Below are 22,814 nucleotides of genomic sequence, written 5' to 3'. Positions count from 1 at the left end.
CTGTTACCAGTATGCCACATGGTCGTGCGCTGCAGCTTAGCCGAGGAGGATGTATTATGTTTCTCAACTCTCTTCTTCTTTTTTTTTTTTTTTTTTTTCTTTTTTTAAAAGTAGTAAAAACACTGGAGCCAGTGAGGGATATTTCCTTATTTAGAAAGCACAATAAACATGCATGCATTCCTTCCTTCTTTCGCTCATCCTCCCTCTTTTTCCTTTTCGTTATCATGCTATCTCTCTCTTTTTCCTGATCCCTCAACTAGGGATGTCAGGATACCAAAAACCTAGCAGTCTGTACCGATACCACCAACACTTTAAACATTAATTCCTTTTATGTAAACATTTGAACATTTATAAAAAAAAAAAAAACACAATAGAGGTAACTACGGATATCACAATACCAGAAATATAAGGTAAAAAAAAAAAATCCCATGTCCTCCTCTTATAATGTGTGTTTTAGGATAAGAAGGTTAACACTTGGGGGAGAGGGTTAGGACAGTGGCGGGTCACTGTTTGGTGTGGGTGGATGGGTTTGAGCGGAGGGGCCAAGTAGAGCGTGATTTACATGTAATCTGGAGAAAATGTCAGTCTTCTGGACCCACAGCCCGCTGTGCGCGTGCATGGCTGCGTGCGTGTGTGCTCGTGTGTGTGCGTAGAGAGCCTCGGAAAAGATGGGGCATAAGCAACACAGGCAAACAAAGCACCTGCTTCCTGCCAAGGTCTTGTGTTGTTAAATGTGTGCACAGAAATAGAAGCGGGCAACGTTGCAATAGAATTAGAATAGATGGATAGAATGGACAGTGGGGGAAAAATCACGGACCAGCACATCACATCAGCCTCTAGAAGTGACACTCGAGGACTTATGAATGAATCCAGCTACTGTAACTGTTTAACTGTGTATCTGTTTAATTTATTGCTAAGACTTATACAAATTAGCACATTTGATCACACGTTACAAATTGATTTTACATGTAAAGCTGCAACTAACAATTCTTTTTTTATTTTTTTTTATTATTATTTTTGGGCTTTTCCGCCTTGATTCGATAGGACAGCTAAGTGAGAAAAGGGAGAGGGGGAGAGAGAGAGAGGGGGAAGACATGCAGGAAATCGTCACAGGTCGGACTCGAACCCTGGACCTCTGCGTGGAGGCGTAAGCCTCTCAGTATATGTGCGCCTGCTCTACCCACTGATCCAACCCGGCCACGCAACTAACACACCTTTTCATCATTGATTCATCTACAGATCATTTTCTAGAAAGACGTGTTTGACATGTTTGTCATAATTTCATAGAGTGCAACATAACATTGTTGAATGACTCATTTTTGTTCCACCAACAGTTGATATATTAAACAAATATAAAATGTAGCACATTTTTCACATTTGAAGGAGCTCAAACTAGATAATACCATATTTGGCATTTTTGCTTAAAAACTGACCTGATTATGAAAATTGTCTGCTCTAATTGAAATGATTTAAAGCACAATGTAAACGTCATGGAATAAACAGGAACAGACCAAATATATACAACTTTCAGAACGTGTGTCTGAAAAAGTGCATTTTATGTGTCTTTTCAGCTCCCTCAGTACTTTTCCAGACAGCACAGGCACCCACATCTAAATATTTTCAACTTACCTTTCAACGTAGCATTTAAAAAAAAATAAATAAAAAAAGTCCTCCTTTTTAGAGCTGCTTTTAAGAGAATAACTGTTCAGAAATGTTTGTCTCAAGGAACATTAATCTCTTTTACTTGTTTTTATCGTGAGAAAATGAAAATGTTACACGAGCAGTGGTGGAAGAAGTACTCAGATCTTTTAGTAAAGTAGCAATACTACAGCGTAGAAGTAGTTGCAAGTAAAAGTCCTAAGGTACTTGAGTCTTTTCTTTTCAGGCCACTTTCTACTTCTACTCTGCAAAATTTCAGAGAGAAATATTGTACTTTTTACTCCACTACATTCATCTGACAGCTTTAGTTACTGGTTACTTCACAAATGAAGACTTTTGTCCACAAAACACATGGTTTAAAAAAATACAATGTTTTATTCTCAATGAAACTACCCAACAATATATAGGCCTCACTTGTTGAATGACGAATAGATTACCAATTGATTGTATTTTTTTTGCGCTTAACTTTTTAATTCCATAAGCAATCATATATGAATAAACAAACATGGTACACAGATCACATAATACATTTTAGGATTCATATCAACCTATCTTGTTCAGATTCTATAGTCCTGGAGGTATCACAGACATAGACCCCCATTTAATCACATTATAACCAAATCTAGTCACCCATGTGTGTAACCAGACACCGGCTCATATGCCCGTTGGGAAACGAGATCAAAGAAGACAAGGACAGTTTGTAGACTGAATCATCACTTTACATGCACATATACACCACCAGTCACATCTGTATACCTAGACTACACCTGTGTAACTCCTCCCCTCCGATTACGGAGAAGCCGTCAGTCGGTGTAATATTATCGGTGTCCACTTTAATGTTGAAAACGTCAGTCCGTAGCTGAAGTTTCTATTTTAAATCTGACTCTGCAAAGTAACTTTAAGTTGTCAGATAAAATGTAGTGAAGTCAAGAGTACAATATTTGCCTCTGAATTGGAAATACTCAAGCAAAGTATCTCAAAATGTTCTTGGTTACTTTCCACCACTGCGTGCGAGTGCTATCTGTGTTCGTTTTTCTTGTGCGGTCGTGATAAAATCCGTTTTCTCTCGACACACATTTGTGTTTGAGACACTTCCTGTGACGAGCCTCGAGAAAGATGAGACTGTAAAGGAACAGTTGTGACGCCATATGGAGATTGAGATGTGCAAAGGTTTTTTTTTTGGTTTTTTTTAGGGGGGGTTTGTAATCCCGATCTCATTTCAGAGTCCAGTCGAAGCACCTGCTCCTGACTCAGCTGTGAATCATGGGTGGTTGATAAGACTCAGTCACACCACACCCTATCCGCCCCCCCCTCCAACACACACTGACACACACACAAACCAGGGGATTCCCTGTAGCTGGAGGCTGGGCATGCTGCTCTGGTAGTCTCATATGTCTGGCAGTCTGGCCACTCGTCTGTGCTGCGTTGTGAAAGCTTCGATCGATCACAGCTTGTTTGCAGTTTTTGAGGCAACGGGGGCACTCGCACACACGGGACACAGTTTTTGTACGTCTACTGTAACCCCTCTGGTAATGTAACCTTCACTTACCTCCAAACACGGTTACTTTTGCTGTGCTTCTGTGTTGTGTGAAGCGACATTATGATGCTCTCTCGCTGGTATTAATTGACCCAGCTGTTGCTAAGCTCGCTATGCTGAGAAAAGGAACACGGTCTGTGGTAAAAATTATTGTTTGTCTCTTCATTGTTTATCATGCCCTTCCGTCATCTGTTAAACAGATTAGATGCTTTAGTAGATTAACAAAATCTGGCGTTTTGGGTTGCTAGTTCGTGCTCAGTCAGTGTCTCTGAGAGGAGAGGCGCTGTCTGCTTTAAGCAGAACATATTTACGGCTGGATGATTATGAAACATTTGAGTTATTCTTCAAGAAAGGAAGGTTTTTTGTAGCAGATTGTATTTGGGAGAGTAGACGGAATACTTTGTATTTGTACTTTGTTTTCAGAACGAGCTGTAAAATAACCTATGATTTTGTGAAATGTTTAAACACTGCAACTGAAATTGTGGTCTTATAAACCCCTGAGGGTTAAGCACTTTGTGCGCATAAGACGGAAATAAAGAATCAATCAATCAATCAATCAATCGTATACAGTATATCCAGGGTTTCCCCCAGTGTATTGCAAGAATGGTGGCCCACCGTTGCCCCCCACCAGGCCTAAACCACTGGGAATTATTTTTTAATGTATTTTAAGACGGGTACAGTTGCCAAAGTCCAAAGCTAGCTTTTAGCACTGACTTAATATAGGGCCCTATGGAATCTGTCTTATAGCTTTTTTAAATTCTCAATTTCGCGATTCCATCCATGATTCTGTTATCACAGAAACTATTGGGCTCTACGTTATGCTGCCTGACTGGCCCCACCCGGGCCCTCGCCGAAAAAAAGACACTTGCCACTGGGCTAAACAACATTCTGGGGGAAACCCTGATATTTACTCTATATGCATATGTCTAGTGCTGCCACTAACGATTAATCTTTCGACTAATTTTTCAATTAGTCGACTAATCTTAACGACTAATTTAAAAAAGTGCAAAAATTTCCATTTTATTTTGAACTCAACTGAAGGGCCAAAACATAAAAAGTCACTTGTGCCATAAACAATATAAATAACTTAAATGTTACCAAATAAAAAAATGACATAAATGCAGATATAAATGTAATTTAAAAAAGATTATAAATAATTATCGATTTTCAAATATTGCACCTGTCAATACAGAACAAAATATTCTGTAGCCTATTTTGCCGTCAATACTGCCGACATTGTCTTTGCTGTGATCAAATCAGTATATAGTTATGTTTAACATGACGTATACTACTGCTTGAGTGCAGTAAATCAAGAAACATCCATGTGTACAGACAAGGCTAGCAGCAGCGTCAGACACCTTTCTGGTGTGTAAAGACAAAAATCCACGCAGCTGACACACAACAGAAACACCACGCTCACACCACGCACGCAGTGTGTAGCTGCTCGCGTTTACACTTGCGTGCATGGCGGGGTTTAAAACATTACTGCAAAAGTCTAAGTAGCCTGTTTAACATCCAAAGACAGTCATTGTACTTGTCAAGAGTTAATAAACAGTTGTAGTAAACTTGCTCGCCGTTTCATTAATAATCATATACTTACGTTCAGAGGCGGAGTCGGGACTTTTCCCGGTGGGCCGGTAGTGTTTTTCGAGGCCACGAGGGCCGGTCTAATAGTAGTTATACATTGCAAGTTCACATCCGGCGGCATGGTGTGCCGCAGCCTCTGCTCAACTCGTACGGCCTCCACCATTTTTCAAATCAAAGCAGTGAAGGCGGGGTGGAGGGGGAAGAAAAAGGAGAACAGATTAACCAGCAGGTCGCGCACAGTGCACAGACTGGTGTGGAGGTGAATTACAGCGAGCCGTTTGAGTCGGGAGACCAAAAATAAATAGGCAGTCAATAGTAAAACGACGTTGACTAAAAAAAATTGCCGTCGACATATTTTAATGGTCCATTACGTCGACTAACTGCGGCAGCACTACATATGTCATATGAATGTTTCCAGCATTAGTCAGCATTACTTTTCAGCTGTGGTGACCACTTTGGGTCGTGTTAACTGGAAGCTATGAAGGATTTCCTGTGCAGAGGCTGGTCTGACGAATGTAACGTGGTCATCTGGGTGGAATCACTTGTTGACAAAGTTATTTTTTGCTTTCTTTGCTGAGAGTTAGATTAGAAGAAGGTGGATACCGCTCCTCACATCTTTCTCTTCAACATGAAGAGCCTTGTCGTCACTGTGAGGTGTCCAAGCAACCAGCCAGCATTCAACAAAGTCATTGCACCCGACCAAGAAATAGTCCAGCAGCAGCATAACAAGAAGTAACCGAGCTCAGCTGCAGACTGACAGTGCTGAAACCGGCTAGTTGAGCAACATCCTGACTCTGCCTTCAGGGTTAGGCTTTAGAAACTTTCCAATGGAAGGTGGCACATTTTTAAAATGAGTAATGTGTTAAGACTCACATTTAAGTCTCTGGATCTTGGCAATAATAAACTGTACATTATTAAAGGTGCCCTGCCACACGTATTTCATTACTTTTGTGGTAATGTCTGAAGTTCTACCATGGAGTCTGTAACATTTTTTTGTGGAAAAAATGCCTTGGTGACCTTGTTTCAAGCCATTCTAGCGTGGTATAGGAAGACTCAGCTCGATTTGTGCCAGTTCTCATTAATATTCAACGAGCTAAGCTGCTTGACTCTGATTGGCTAACAGCTAGCCAATGAGAGCCTGGCTATCAGCATCCCTTACCCAGCGCAACTGGGTGAGCTAATGAATAGTAATGAGCTCAGGCACCACCACGTCAGACTGACCAGCTTTTATAATTGTCCTGATTTCTCCGCTTATTTATTTTCAGTGGCTAGAGCTGACAGAGGAGGTAGCGGTTCATTTTCACATTCACGACATAACACAAACACATATGGACCTAACGTATTTCAAAAAATACAAGGAAAAACGGCTACGTTGTTGTAGTGTGATAAATGAATGCCAAATAAACAACTTTAAATACTCTAATAAATATCAAAAATAGCTACTATTTCTAACTCCAAATATAGCTTACAGCCATGGACTCGGGACACATGGAAAATGCTCCCACTGTGTTGTTTGTAGTCGTTTTGCACCTCTTTGTGGTCGTTTTCTCTCTTTCTTTTGTTTTCTAGTCATTTTTACAATTCTTTGAGGTCATTTTGCATATTTTTGTGGCAGTTTTCTTCTCTTTGTGGTCACTGTGTGTCTCTTTGTGGTTATTTTGCTTCTCTTTGTGGTCTTTTGATTGACTGGCCCTTTATCTGGTAGGCCTGTTCAGTAATCTTGTTAGTTTGCTGAGTGCACTATGTCACATTATATGCTCAGTTTAACACTGCAAAATGCATTACAGCCACACATGCCCTTTCTTAGTAGCATTTCAATAAGTCACAACATAACACATTCATTTGGAGAACATAGAGAGCACTGGTAAGCCTACACTACTGGATATATGATGAAGTGGTTTTGACCCTGTCACACCAGCACATAACGCTCCTGAAAACCCCAACGTTCCACTATCCTTTTCATACAGATTAAAGGAACAAGTGTCAGTTAGTGAGCTTTAAAGTAGCCGTTTGGTGGATTTTGTTAACTTTGGACAGGGCCAGGCTAGCAGTTTTCCCCCTGCTTCCAGTCTCTATACTAAGCTAACCATATTCTGGCTGTAGCCAGTTGAACAGACATATATATCAGAGTGGTATTAATCTTCTCATCTTACTCTCTGCAGGAAGACGCGTACAACTATTTCCTCAATGTCGAACAATTTCTTTAACTCATGTTATAGTGATTGTTCTGCTTGAATGTGTATCCTGTACAGAATAACTACCACACATCTAAGAAATGAAAGGGTAGTTATTCCTGCAGGTTATTCAGTATCACACTGCAGCACTATTAAATAGGGCTGGGTATCGCCACTGATTTCCCGAGGTTTCTATTTGATTCCATTTCCGATTCTATGTCGATTTGGGATATTTCAGTTGCAAAACATATTTTGCTTGGATATGAAAGAGATTCTACAGTTGTACAGGGTTCCCTCTAACCTGCTGCATTATTAAAAGTATCAGTGTTTACATTAAAGCGTAACTCTCGCCAAAATGCAACCCAGGGTCTTTTTGTGAATGGACCCGAGTCAAACTTTTGTTTAAAAGCATATTCAGGACGGAAGCGTCACTTTTAAGATGTACCGTATTTTTGTTTTTCGGTCAAATGGCCTTTTGAATGGGAGTGCTAGGGGCACTTTTATGCTAGCCTCAAAATAGCTATTTTTAAAACACTAAGAAGGCTCGACACAACATGAGACTTTGCTCCAAGTATGACCAGGGGCTCTACACATGAACTCCAGCATTGAGAACATTGTTTGTGTACCCAGAGTTTACTAAAAAGAGAGGTTTTGAACAACTCACCATAGCTCTTGTTGTTTCCGGCTGCTACCACCTCGGCAGTCAAAACAAGTCGATATCAAAACAAGTAGCCACAGATTTAGTATATCCCTTGTGCACCGGTGTAGTTAAGGTGTAGAGCCCCTGGTCATACTTGGAGCAAAGTCTCATGTTGTGTCGAGCCTTCTTAGTGTTTTAAAAATTGCTATTTTGAGGCTAGCATAAAAGTGCCCCTAGCACTCCCATTCAAAAGGCCATTTGACCAAAAAACAAAAATACGGTACATCTTAAAAGTGGCGCTTCCGTCCTGAATATGCTTTTAAACGAAAGTTTGACTCAGGTACATTCACAAAAAGACCCTAGGTTGGATTTTGGCGAGAGTTACGCTTTAAGGAGTGACCCCGAAGTAGTTACATTAATGTAGTTTTTATTTAACATGAACACACTACAGCAGTCTACACAGTAAAGTGCAGCTCTACAGACTCTACAGTCAGTGAGTATTGAGTGACATTTCATTCCGATATCTTGAGGTCAGAGATCATTTTAAATTGGCCATGCCACTTTTTTCCTCGCCAAAATGTAGCCTAATGTAGCCTAATGTAGCGTTTTTAACTCTCTTCACAACAAGCTAGCATGACAAAGTTGGTACCAATGGATTCCTCAGGTCTTCTAGTTTCATATGACACAGGGTTAGGGTTGGACGGCAGTCAAATCTGGATTTTATCAAGTCATATTGGATCATTCAAATGAAAATCTATTTGAATCGGAAAGTCGATTTAAAAACAAAAAACAAAAAAAAAAACCCATCCGTACTATTAAAACAGTTATGACCAATATTGTTGACGATTAACATCTACTTAGCTCTTGGCTAATATGTTGCATTATCTATCAACATAAATCCATTTAGAAAACAAATATTGCAGCATACAATTGATCAGGAAAATGTCTTGCATATATGGTACGCCCTGCCTTTCATTTCTCACTGTCCTTTCAGTGGATACTTCTGCATCTTCCACTCTTCTTTCTGCTTTTACCAAGGGTCCCATCCTCTGTATTACCGCTCGCTATCTGTATTCCTCCACTAGGTCTTATTATTCACAGACACAACAAGTCATTGTGTGCACAACAACACAGCTATATGAAGTCAGAAAAGCCTGAAATCCCTCTCACACAGTGGTGGGACGTCCCACAGTTTTCTCCCATTAAACATCAATAACTGTATGTTCTTTCTTTGTTGGCTGTTTAAAACTCAGTTTTCTTCAGTCTCTTACATAATAATTAGCCGTCTGTTAAACATGTGGAAGTTTATTCTAATCACTGTTTTGATTATCAAATTAAGAGTTAAACAGAGCTATTTTCTCAAACAAAAAATGTTATATGCAATGTCTGCAATAAGTGCAGAACTCAACAGCACAACAGCTATTAACTAAATCCTGGGTGTGACCATGTTAGCCTTGCTTTAGCATTCTTTCACTGTTTAACAGCAGCGCACCTGCCACATTGGTCACGCTAACCTGGAGAACAAAGTCAAAAAGAGCTTCTGTACATAGGCACCTAGTCTCACATTGCCAGACGTTCCACAGCGCTGCTTCTTCAATGTGAGCATTTGCTGATTTGATATGTTGTTTTCTTTGTAACTTAATGTGTTTGAGGTTTTGACATTTGACGAGACTTCACCTCAGGCTTTGGGAAATGGTTTGTCCCCTCTTCTCTGACATTTTACAAACTAAACAAGTTGATTAATGGAGAAAATAAGCCACAGATAATAATCTATTCAACATGCAAGCAGTCAAAATTGTTTTAATGGTGGAACTCTTTTATTTTTTTTTGGGAGCCAAGCCATTCATATGTATTTAGTCCTCCATCACTGATCTCTCATGAGACACCACTGCTGGGAATTGATCTTTGAAGTGCTCCGACTTGTAAAGTGGGGAAACACAACTCACACTGCCCATGCCTGCCGAGATCATCTGTCCAGGCCAGATTGATTTTTGATTTAGCTGTAGCTTTCTGAAGGAGCAGCCTTTGCCCGGCCGGGCCTTTTGTTTTATTCATTAGTTCAGGCAAGACTTTTCCACACAGCAGCTGACGCTAATAGCCTTCGTCAGGCTTCTTATCTCTTGTTCCCCGGCTGATTCATAATGCCTTCAGGCGCAAGAGCTCAGTGCGCTCATTTAGGATGGCAATTATGTGAGAGTGGCAGTGATCATTCTCAGAATCTCGGCTCAGTGAGAAGGAGATAGAAGATTGCGAGTGAGTATCCAGTGTTATCAGTGATAATTCTGCATGTCTGACAGAGAAGATGGAGACTTCTGCTGCGACTAAATAGTAAGCGTGAAACTCAAAGTCCCAGCGAGAGCGAGGTGGTGGAAACCACTAAATTTATGTGTGCTCGTGTCCTCAGCAGGGAAAGTTTTCACAGTGTCGGGTGTAAATGGCTGTCGAACTGAAGAGCAAAAGCTAGCTGTTTGGCAAGTTGCTATTAGAGCTGGGCGATATGGAGAAAATCAAATATCACGATATTGTTGACCAAATACCATTATTGATATCGTAGGGTTATTAACACAAATAGATATGTGATAAATAATCCTCACTACCGTAGATAAAATGACTAACTGGGTAAAGGCAAATAATAGAACAGCTAGAACAGTCTGGTAAGTTTAGAACATTACATCACTTTAATGTAATATAGCCTTTAAAGCCAGGAAAAGACAACACTTATGCCATATTACGATATCCAAAATCTAAGACGATAACTAGTCTTATATCACGATATTGATATGGATATATTGACCTGCCCTAACATACTGTACATCATTTCTGTGTTTATACCAGGGGCAGATGCATAGACTGTATAAGTGAAGCCAGAAAGTCAAATTATATCCAAAATGTAAGATGATATCTAGCCTAATATATTGATATTGATATAATATCGATATATTGCCCAGCCCTAGTTGCAATATTCACTTCACCAGGGGAAATTAGGCCTTCACACCCATGGCCCGGGTCCCATAAGAAGAGGAAGGATATAGGGCTAATATATACACTGGAGTTGAATGCACAGGGCTTTTATTTATTTATGAGAGGAGGAGGACTGCAGAGGAACAACAATGCTAATCCCGACGAGGAAACACGGCTCCCTTGTGTTTTTGAAGTGGGCTCGTTGTCAACCGAGCAGCTGCTGACATCATGTGAATAGACTGTGGCCGGACCACATTCATCAGGGGCTGAGAGGCAGCGAGCAGGAGGGCAAAAAGAGCCCAGGCACACTGGCTGTACGAAGCTCTGGCTGGGCTGAAACACTTAGCACTGGAGGGGGAATGGATTTGAATGAATTTGTCTGAAGCAGTTTGGGTCTCCTTGTAGGCACCCGAGAGCAGATGAAGCAACTCTGACTAGTTTGGTAAGATAAGACGGTTTGTTGTTAACTTTTGAGTTCCCTTTGATTTCTCTTTGGATGCATCCTTCGACCACGAGCGCTGTAATAACTGAGAGCTGTTGAGTGTCTGTTGTAGGGCTGGGCAATTTATCGATATTATATCGACATTGATATATGAGGCTACATATGGTCTTACATTTTTGGATACAGTGATATGACATAAGTGGTGTCTTTTCCTGGCTTTAAAGGCTGCATTACAGTAAAGTGATGTAATGTTCTGAACTGACCAGACTGTTCTAGCTGTTCTAGTATTTGCCTTTACCCACTTAGTCATTATATCCACATTATTGGTGATTGAATATGTATCCAAACTGTCATTGTGTTAATATTTTGTGAGAGCATCAATAGTCAACTCTACAATATCGCCACAGTATCGACATCGAGGTATTTGGCAAAAATATCGTAATGTTTGATTTTCTCCATATCGCACAGCTTTGTTCTGTTGTGTACTGCAACTTGATGAAGAAATCTTTCATGAAGAAGCGGGATGGTTTCTAAGATTGTATTAGAGCTGATAGAGTTAATTCAGTTAGTAGAGTGACAAAAAATGAATCGGCAACTATTGCAATACTCGGTTAAACACTCAAGTGATATTTCCAACAAAAATGCTGAACATACTCTGGTCACAGCTTCGCAAATGTGAGGATTTGATGGTTTTCTCTGTCTTTATATCATTGTAAATTAAATATCTTTGAGTTTTGGACTGTTGGTCAGACAAAAAGACAAATGACGACCTCACCTGGGACTCTGGGAAACTGTGAAGGGCATTTTTTTAACGGCGAATGATTAGAGATTAATCTGTCGATTATTTTCTTGATTAATTGGTCATTCTGTCTGTAAAATATCAGAAAATAGTGAAAAATGCCCGTTCAAAGCTCAAGGTGATGTCTTAAAAAGGTTGTTTTTTTTTTGTGATCAACAGTCCAAAACCCAAAGATATTCAGTTTATTATCATGCATGACAAACAAAAGCATGAAATCCTCACATTTAAATAAGGTTGAAGCCAGCACATTTTTGGTTTTCTTGCTTAAAAATAACTAAAACTAACAATTTGTAAAAAAAATAATATTTTATAATAATAATAATAATCAAATAAATAATTGACATAGACCAAATGATAGATAATGAAAATAATCATTAGTTGCCTACTTTTGTGATTTTTCTCAATTTGGTCACATCAAACTTGCACCCATTCTTCAAAATTTGTGTGTATTCAGGGTAAACCGGTAAACCCGCTAAAACTAGCTGATAGACTCCTGTCCCATTGCCAGTAGACGAGTGTGCCTGTCTTTTTTTTCTGGTGTGTCACATTCAGCGTCACCAATATAGTGCACAAAACTGCAAACTCTGCTGTACATTCACTTGATATCTAAGCTAATAAACTTAAACTGTCCTCCACTCCGACCAATCGCTCAGCATTCATTGTCATTCTCTCAATTGCTACGCTAGTCTTACAACATAGGGTTAGTAAACCGTAGATAGCAGACTTCTTTTTTTATATCTGTTACTTATTCAGTCTCTCTATCCGACTCGGTGCCGACTAATTTGATGTTCCAGCGCAGCTTGGGTTGAGACAGACGGAATTTGTGGCCAAGATGACAAAAGTAACCAACCGAGGCAACGCACGTCGCAGCATCGCGCCGGAAAAGGGGCGGAAATTAGCATATGGATGTATTACAAGCAAGGGGGTAAGCGAGCATCTGGAAGGCGTACCTCCTATGGGGAGACTCTTAGGCTAACAAGCCATCACCCGCCGTTAGCATTCCATTGACTGCCATTCATTTCGGTGCCACTTTGACAGCGAATAACTTTACATCTGAAGCGTTTAAAGACTCTATTTGTCCGTTGTTTATTTCTAAAGAAACATGACAATGTATAAAAGCTTCCATTACCTTGTATCTGACGTTATGGCCCCGTAGCAGAGGTTTTTGTAAAAATAGGCTAACGATTGTGTCATAACCACGCGACTTACTGTCGCATAGTAGAGGAATTACCGTATAGTACAGGAGAAGCTTGCAGGCAGTTTCAACTTACATTAGCTGTTTAAGTTTAATTACTAATGTTAACTAGCATTTTAGTTAGCAATAATTAGCCTGTGTCCATGTTATCTCCTTACATATACCTATGTTCTCTGTCTCTGCAAGATTGGGAATGAATGACATTTCTCTTGGCACAGCTACCAGAAGACTTCCAACTTTCAGACAGGTTGCTCACGTCACATCTACGTCGTGAAGCTCAGTTTGAGGCTGCGTAGTACACTCGGCCATCACTGGAAAAGTTCTTCTAATTGACCTCACTGGTTTCCGTCGAAGTCTAAGGCGTCGCTGTGTCCATTATTTTACTGTCTATGATTATAAGACCTGGATGCAACTTTAACGGAGGAGCCCCGTTCATTCCTATGAAAGTTGCTCAGTGGCGCATCAGCCAACATATTTTCTGAGCTTTCAAGGTTTATTTCTGTGACATGCGGCCCACTGAATATGCGCTGTAGTGTTTCTCCCGCATGCCTGCGGGTTCCCGCTCGGCTACGTTGCAGTGACGTCACAGGTTTTTAAATCGCTTTTCCCGGCTCGAGGGAGGTTTTTCAAACCTAGAAAGTCCATGGATTAAAAATTCAGAATAGAAAGAGTCATAACCGACCTTGTTTGCAGTTGGAGGTGTCTTGGCAGCAGTTTTACACACATCTCTTTTACAGTGGTGGCCTACGGGGAAAATCCTTTCTGGGAGTTTTCGTTGCAATACCACCAATGGCCACTGGACAAAGTCAGCGGAAAGGCTGAGCATTGTTTGAGGGTGGCTGATCTACCCGGGTGTCCAGTTTCCATCACTGCCGAAATACCGGTGCCTACCGCAGACAGTAATTTGTCCTGGGAATGAATACAACTTCTAACGTGGGTTTTTATGACCAGTGGGAAAGGAGTATTAAAGGCTGTCAGTTAAGTAATCAGGGTTTTAAAAAAAACAACCCAATGGAAAAGTTTAGTTGCTTTGAGAAGCATGGAGGCTTTTTGTCTCGTCAATAAATTCAGCAGAATTAGTTAACAGACTTGTAGACGGCCCTAATGGGCGTCCAAATCAGCAAAGAAGCCAGTCTTTGTGTGGGTTATTGCAGATAATGTGAGTTTATTACACACACATCAGGCTTAAAAGGCTCCTGCGGAATAGCAGTGAGCCTGCCTCTCTAATGGGCCCAGTGTAAGTGGCGCTGCTGACTCATATTCCCCCTGTAATCTCAGAGGTTTTTGTTCCTAATATCTACATGCCAAAACCTCTCCCATTACATGTCACCTCGCCCAGTGTGGTCACTGTTCATGTTCAAACCTGTCATGGACGCATACTGTGGATGTACAGCTGTTGTGCAGCTTTGCTTTCATTCACAATGAGGTGCTTTTTGTGTCCACATGACAACTCAGAATGGAGGAATTGCCAGAATCAATTTAATGAATAAGTTCCTGAAATAACTTTTGTAGAGAGAAACGCTCCACACACACAGTGCAGAGCAGGAAGGCGGAGGGGGAAAGCGAGCGAGGCGAAGAGCAGTTCAGCTCATGAGCTGAGCTGCAGCCATTTCCCTTTTGAGGATTGAGTTGTTATTGTCTTGAGTGAAAATACACACCTGTGACATTTGTCTTGTGCTAGTGTTTCCAGCTGCAGCTGTGTCAAGTTTCCCTCTGTATACACACCGTGGCCTTTTCACATAAAGACTCCCTTCTTATTTAACTAGGACGCAACACTTTAAAGAGAGCTGTAACCCCGATTTTCCACTGGGCTCGTCTGTGCTGTGTTCCGGTTTTGTTCCGTCTTCCGCCGCGTGCCATACCACGCCAGGAGCGTCTCAGAAGCGGAGCGTCTTGCTGCCCGACTCACAGATTTTGTTGTCTCTACAAGTGCTTTACAGAACAATCAGGTGTTTATTAAGCTAGTATCTACCTTCCACTCCAAGCACTCCTGCAGTTAAACTCCATGCCTTCTCTTTTCTGACGTTTTCAGGTGGTTTTCAACCTCGAAGATGAATCTCTCGTCGTCCGTGGTGTTGTAAAGGAGACATTTACGATATTGGGGGGGGGGGTGTCTTTTGGTTAATTGAGTGGATACCCTCACTGTTTCACTTCCTGCCCGGCGGTCCGAACGCCCCGCGGCTCGCGTGAAAATAGACCTGGCCCGTATCTTTAGCGGAGCGGAGGCCGCTTCACGCACTCTTGTGGGACGCACCGTGGCTTGAACATTGACTTGAATGGCTGCGATTGATCACGGGGGTCGCGAAGCCTCGGGAACGCAGCGCAGACACACCCAGTGGGAAATAGGGGTAAGTCATCATTTCTGGTATGTGGTGTAAGACGATGTGGAGATTTCAGGAAGAAAGCTGTGAATGACGCATGGCTGGCATCATATCTGTGTAACCGGTCAAATACATTACACATACAATATTCCTTTTAAGAGGATGTATATGTATGTCCAGGGCTGGGTATCGTTTACAACTTCTCGATACCGGTTCCTAAATTATACTTTTCTTCGATACCAATTTTATAAAATCCATTTTAACAAAACTAAATTACAACATAACACATTACGGCACAAATCTTTTCATTTATGTTTCCAGCTCCTACTACGTGAGCCCCGTCTCTGTGTAACGTAGAGTTTTTCCTGCGTGTCTCTACGACGTGTAACGTCAGACAGCCAATCACAGACATTATTAGATCTTGGTAGAAGCATGCTGCATGCTGATTGGCTCACTGACGCTGATGAGATTTACCCCTTTAGGTATTGAAATTGGCTATTGAATGACGAGGCTTTTTTTTTTTTTTGATACGCAATATTTTTAGAGGCAATTCGGTCGGTGCCTAAAAAGTGTTGAATTTGGTACCCAGCGCTATGCATGTCATCCATTTAAGAATGTAGGGTTAAAGTGGCAACAAATTAGAGAATCCAATAATCATCTGAGTTATTTATCAAGCAAAAATACAAAACATTTGCAGGCTCCAACTTCTCAAATGTGACGATTTTTGCTGTTGTCTGTTTCATACCATTGTGAAATGAATACATTCTAAAGTTTTGGATTGCTGGTTGGACAAAACGAGACATTTTATCGTATAGACTGAACAACGTATCGACATAGATTAATAAAAGATGAGTATAATGGAGATGGAGTGCATGATTATACTCCATAAACAAGAGCTGCAGTTAGTTCAGTCAAACAGAAGGCCATCAGTGTCTTTTACAGACAGGACCATACACAGCCTACAAGTCACTTTACATGCTCGTTTGCATTATACAAATCATCAACATCAAAAACACACTATGCTGCTTCAGTCCGTCAAAAAACAAAAAAAGTTCATCATCGCGGTGTGCTTTGTGGATATCGGGGGGATAAAGTGATTTTAAAATGCGGCGCCCTTAAACTGCCTCTACCAGCTGAGACCTGCCAGACGAGAGCAGCAGGCAGATCATCATCATCATCATCATCATCATCCTTCAATGGAAACTTGCTAATGATCTCAGGGTAGGGTTTGATCCACATGTGCAGGCAAGCCGACTAATTAAACAAACTGGCAGTTAGACGGAGCTCCCATAAGCCACGTAACAACTGGGCCAGTGGAGTAGAAAAAGACAAACAACACAGACGAGCTAGTTGCTGCACTCGATGCACAGACGGTGCTGGTTGTTTGTTTTAATAGTATTTCAGTCAATGTAGGAAATGCATTGATTGCTAGTAAGGCTAAATGTTTTTTTTTATTAGGGCTGTCAATCGACTAACATATTTAATCTTGATTTAATCGCATGATTGTCCATAGTTAACTCGCCTTTAATTGGAAATTAATCACACAATTCTTTATCTTTGGTAAGTAAATGTACTTTTAAAAGGGATGTTTTTCAAGCTCAGGTTTCCAATGCTCTTATCAACATGGGAGCAGACAAATGTCCTTACTTTATGCAAATGTTTATTGGTCATCGTTTTGGATTGTTGCAATAATAATACTGTCTAGCATATTCTCCAGAATAACCTGAAAGGTACTGTATGCTACTGTGTAGACCACAAACACAGGCCCGGACCAAAGTTTAATCATCCCAATCGCAAAATAGGTCACAGAAATCGCAATTAGATATTTTCCCTTAAATTGTTCCAGCACTGAATTAGTCAGTAAAAGCCTCAGATGTTGGAACTAAAGGTTGAGGAAAAGCTAGTACTGTAGGTGTAACTATGAACCTGTGAGGCGCTGGCCTCCCACGGTGATTTGGCTCCCTGATGACTGTACTTTCTATCTAGATGAGACTCTATCAGAGGCTCACAGCACCGTCTGCAGTCGGTATAACAGAGCGGCTCTTGTGTTTAGTAGATGCACTCAGGGAAATGCCAGCGGCCCAGAACTCAGTGACATTTCCTGAGGTACCGCTCTTACCTACAGGGGCTTAAAGTTCGGCCTTCTCTGCAAATTTCACATTCCCAAACAGCGTCGCCTACATCTGTGTGGCTCGTAACCCCTCCGGGATTGACCCTGGGTTTGCATCCTGTTTGGCATGGCGCTTGTACACAGAAAACAATCGTGGGACCTTTTTGTTTTTGTTGAATGATACTAAAAGAATGTGAGCTAAAGCGTTTGGGAACAGACTGACCCTGGGTCAGCGTGTCAGGACTGTGTCTGCCAGCTTGTTTTTATTCCTCTTTCGTTCTTTCTCTTGTTTCCCTTTCGAGACTCCAACCCCACTCATGTTTCTTTAAAGATTGGTAGCTTAGCCGCTCAGCTGTTCTGTCGTGTTACACGCTTTATGGGAGGGGATGTGTGGTGTGCAGCCTGTAATGTAGTCAGTTAAGCTGCAGTGATGTCCGATGATCTATGTGTGCTGGATGTTCAGCAGTGGTGGAATGTAACTAAGTACATTTACTCATGTACTGTAGTACAATTTGAGGTACTTTTACTTGAGTCTTTTCTACTTTCTACTTCTACTCCGCTACATTTCAGAGAGAAGTATTGTGCTTTTTACTCCACTACATTCATCTGACAGCTTTAGTTACTTTACAACTTGTATACAATTATATATTTTATCATAAAATACAATGTTTTATTGTAAATTAAACTACGATATAACCATCTACAAGTCCAGCTGAAATGATTAGTTGATTAAACACTAAATTGATTACTAATACTTCTAAGTACATTTTCCTGATGATACTTGCATACTTTTACTTAGGTAACACTGTTTGGCATTCTGTGGACAGCAAAGGAAGCATTTCATTGTACAGGGAAACATGTATATGACAATACAACTTTGAAATTCAATTTCAATGCAGGACTTTTACTTGTATTGAGTATTTTTTGACAGTGTGGTATTAGTACTTTTACTTGAGTAAAGGATCTGAATACTTCTTCCACCACTGTTGTTCAGGGACTGACGCTGTAGCAGAGGAACATCTGTCTACAGTGTCTCTAGTTTTCTTTCTCCTTTTGTTTGCATCAGAGGACGACTTCCTACTACTTTTAAATCTTTTCTATTCTTTCTTTTCTGGAGCAGTCTTATTCTGTGTTCTCTTCTCTCCGAGGACTTACCAGCTGTATAGTGTTTTAGTGGTTGGCAGGATCCATGACCTAGTTAAATATGGACTGAGAACAGGAAACTGAAGAGGAATGAATGGCTAATGGGAGCTTATTTAGCCAGGGTTCTTTTTGGCCGCGCCTCTGCTTGTCCTTTTGAATGCTTTCAAGCTCCTTTGCTCTTTCCATATTGATCAGGGCTCTTTACAGCCCCCATCTCCTTTTTTTTTTATCTTAATCCTTGCTGTGTCAATACCTTTAGGACAGACAAATTGACTAGACAACCAGTATAGACTAGAGATGGTTCGATTCCATTTTTTGCTTCCCGATACTGATTCCGATACCTGAACTTGCGTATCGGCCGATACGGAGTACCGATCCAATACCATGTATTATGTTTTAACAGCTGTATACTACTAACCCTGTATGGATGTGATATGATTGCTATCATTGTTGTACGGCCTGGTTCAGGTTAAACTCTTTGTGAAACATGAACAAACGCAAACAACGAACACTTTCTTTTGTTATCCAGTTTGACAGTCAGTTATAACGGAAAAAGAACATAAATAAACTACTTTTAAAGTATATTTTCTTCGTGGCTAAATTACGTGGTATCCGATCATGCATGAACTCCAGTACTTTTTCGATACCGATACCAGCATTTTAGGCGGTATCGGAGGCTTTTCCGATACTGGTATCAGTACTGGAACATCTCTTTATGAGAGCTGGAGAGATTGGGTCTGTTTTTTTTTGTTTTTCCTGATGTAATTAGGGCAACCTCTTATCAGGTCTGTCTGTAGTGCCATTAATCACTGTGCAGGAATAGGAATTATTAACACCTTCCTTCTTGTTTTTATTCATACTCTGCTGCTGTCGGCCTTTCAGGTGGTGGACATGCATCTGAAGGCCCCCCTCCCCCTTTCTGCCTCTCTCTCACTCTGCATTGTTCGTCCCTAGTTTCCTCCTAAAGGAAACTGTGTGATGGTCTTTAGCCTGTATTCCTGCGTGTCACAGTAGAAAGTAGAAACAGTAGAAATTCACAGCACACAGTGATGTGTCCTCCCACGGGTCCTGCAGATCGTTGAAGGGAGACGGACAGCAGCATGATGTATCTGCTTCTCGCGACACCTCCGCAGCCGTCTAACATCTCCTCCTCCCTCCCTCCCCTCCCCCCTCCGTCTTGACAGGTGTAATGAGAGCGCTGGTCATGGACAGATGATGGACGTGGAGACGTCGTACTCAGACTTCATCAACTGTGATCGCACAGGCCGCAGGAACGCAGTGCCCGACATCGCCGGGAAGGGAGAGGCAGCGGCCAGCACCAGTGAACTCACCAAAGACCTGGCAGAGATGGACCTGAAGGCTGCAGGTCAGTAAACCCACGGCCGGGTACACGGGTAACGCAGCGGGAAAGCATCTGAGCATGCCGTACACTAGAGCTGTAACGATTCCAAATGTTGCTGTACAATCAATTGTCTCAAAAATAATTGCGATTAACGATATAATTGTCTCTTTCAGTCACATTTTAAAAATATTTATTTATGCAGGGTTCATCGATAAGGGTTGCCCGATGGCCCGGGGCAAGTAAAATGCCACGTCGGGCAAGTAAATCCAACAAGCTACTTGCCCCGTTCGGGCATCATCATATCAGAAATGATGATATTGTTCTCTTGCCCTGTCGGAGAACGCTTGTTGATGATTTGATTTGAATGTGTTGTTTGCCAATCCAGAATTGAGCTGGCGCCTGATGCTTTTGATGGTTTTTTTTGACATTGTTTTTACACTTTTGATGCTTTCAATTTTTTTGACGTGTTTGTGCTGTTTTTCGACGTTTGACCTTTTTTATATATATATATATATATATATATTATATCTTTTTTACGTTTTTTCCAACGCTTTGTTTTACCAGTTTTTTTACGTTATCTTCAAACTTTTTTGGGACATTTTTCCTCGAAGAAAAAAAAAAAAGAAATTGTATAGGGGTCAGTAAAAATTGACTAATGGCAAGTAGAATTCTTTTTTTTTTTTTTTTACTTGCCCGACCGGACAAGAAAAAAAAAAAAGCCTCAGCATTGAGCCCTGTTATGTATTTATTTTTTAAACAAATGATAAAGTCTTGAATGAATCCCAGGATGCATCTTTTGGTTATATCACTGCCATGTGACCCAGATGATGTAATAACACAAGTGCACAGCCTATGAAGTAAACGTCTATTATCATAAAACGTATTTGTTTCTTAAATGAACATAAAATTGACATTTAATATCAACAGTCATACCCCTTAAGACCTTAGCTAATGGTAGCAACTTTTTGCGGTTAAACAAAGACACAGCGATTACGTAAAAAAATTGCGATTAGACAATTATGTAATTATTGTAACAGGCCTACCATACACTTAGGACCTGTGGACAGTTTCACAGAGATATTATATTTTTTTACTGGTCCGTTGTGCTAGATTAGTTTTAATTTTGCCCTTAGATTATTAGTCTAATGCAATTCAGACTGTTTCAAAATCGTTGACATGTATAATACGGAACTTTTCCGCATTTAAATCAAGAAACGAGTACCTGTTTTGTATATTTTGTTGTCATTTACTTGCACAATCCCAAATGTTTCCAACAACTTTTAAACCCAGAGAAATCTGTAATTTTATTGGTCCGTTACAATTGTTCACCTGTGAATTGCGTCATATCGCCTCTGTGCATGCGTCCGCGTTGCGGTTGTCTGCCAGAAGCTGTCATAAATTAACTTTTTATCCCATTTTAAGGCGCATTTTTACGATACACTTTTTGGATCTTGGTCATTTTTAACTATTTATTTTAACCTGATGAAGGATTTTAGTCTGGATCTTAAGTGATCAGAGAAACAAGCTGAGCAAACAGCCCCTCCTGGACAGGGGCAGGGTTAGAAGGTGGGCACAGGGTGCTACTGCTCAGCTTGTGGTCTCTGTGAGACTCTGTTGTGTCAAGTTGTGAGGAGTCTGAATGACTCAGATGTTCCCCGTCTGACCATTGTGTGCTGCATTGTTGTTTTTGCTGACTTTTCTTTACAGTCCCAAAGACAAGTTTCCCATGACATTACACCCAATCTGATGTCTATAAATGAAATTGCTAACACTGGTCTGGTGGGAAGCCTAAAAATTTGGCAATAATCTCATATCATGCTTGGCACTGTGTCACTACAGGAAGTTGTAGTTCCTTCCTCATTATTATTTTTATTTCTGGGAACCTGAAAGCAGATTTATTTCCCACTGTTAGCAATGCCAAACCACTTTTGAGCTTAATAATATACACACATCTTTGACTGATTTTTTTTTTTTTCCCCCCACCCCCTCCAGAAGGAGACCCAGGGGCCTCCCCAGCCCCTGAGGCAGAGGGCTCCACCAGCCAAGATGCCCAGGGAGGCGGAGGCCCATCCTAAACTCAGCCAGAGGCCGAAGGGGGGGGGGGATGAGGGAAAGGAGTGCAAAGTAGAGGAAGCAAGTGAAAGTGGAGAGATGTCGAGAAAGGAAATGGAGAGTGTATCGGTTGTCCTATCTGGACACGAGGACACCTTCGCTCACTGCCAGCCTGTTTGGAGCTTCAGCGGCCCAAATGTACGCCTTCTCATTGGATCTGAATGTAACATGCAGAGCAGAACAGAATAGAACTGACAGCCTAGATGCTGCTCTCTTGCTTCATTCTCTGTTGGTCATTTATATTCCCGACGAGACGAAGAAAGCACAGAAAACCTTGCGTATACGTCTGTGAAGATGGACTGAGCTGAATTCATTTCTAACACTCGAAACATTTGTTCCAACCTGAATAGGGAACTGTCACAGAGGTTGTATTCATAATCATCCGTTTGTCAGTTTTTCTTTCTGTGTGCGTGTGTGTTTGTGACCCTCTTGTCCTTTATCTTTCTTTTTTTCTTTTTTTGTAACAAAACCGTAGTCGCCATTATACTGTTGTGTACGGACTTCATATTTATTGCTTAATGTTCGGTGATAACTTTGTGATAGCAATTTTCTTTGTGTAATAAAAAAAACCCGTATGAATTACTGTCACTGTTTGTGTTTTATGCTTGCGAGCGTAATTCGCTTTTTACACGAGGCAATTTGCAGGTTTCTGTCGAACACTGCGGGCGTAGGAGCTGCAGAGTCAAACAGGATTAATGGGTTCAGTTTGCTGAATCCTTCCAGAGCCATAAATATTATTGAATGCAGCTTTTTGTGTACATTAGCTTGGCTGCAGGAAGCCAGTGTTTACAT

At 41.0% G+C, this 22,814-nt stretch overlaps 1 protein-coding gene across 5 annotated transcripts in view; it reads left to right on the top strand.

The window, feature by feature from the left end:
* pkig (protein kinase (cAMP-dependent, catalytic) inhibitor gamma) overlaps positions 1–22,601 on the top strand; it is a 32,798-nt gene extending 10,197 nt beyond the window's left edge. Inside the window, exons 1-3 of one of the 5 annotated variants that reach the window (XM_078255843.1) lie at positions 3,036–3,188; positions 19,753–19,934; positions 21,903–22,601. In XM_078255843.1, coding sequence (XP_078111969.1) covers positions 19,781–19,934; positions 21,903–21,985 — 237 coding nt within the window. In that variant the 5' untranslated portion in view covers positions 3,036–3,188; positions 19,753–19,780 and the 3' untranslated portion in view covers positions 21,986–22,601. Of the gene's footprint in view, positions 1–3,035; positions 3,189–10,979; positions 11,001–16,516; positions 16,537–17,844; positions 17,943–19,752; positions 19,935–21,902 lie in introns of those variants that run through there. The other 4 variants (XM_078255845.1, XM_078255841.1, XM_078255844.1 and 1 more) reach the window with 4 other exon arrangements.
* The last annotated feature ends 213 nt before the right edge of the window (positions 22,602–22,814 follow it).

The sequence above is a fragment of the Sander vitreus genome, chromosome 7, assembly GCF_031162955.1.
Source record: "Sander vitreus isolate 19-12246 chromosome 7, sanVit1, whole genome shotgun sequence".
Taxonomy (NCBI): domain Eukaryota; kingdom Metazoa; phylum Chordata; class Actinopteri; order Perciformes; family Percidae; genus Sander; species Sander vitreus.
The sequence above is the reverse complement of the archived record's forward strand: the minus strand, read 5'-3'. Positions and strand labels throughout refer to the sequence as shown.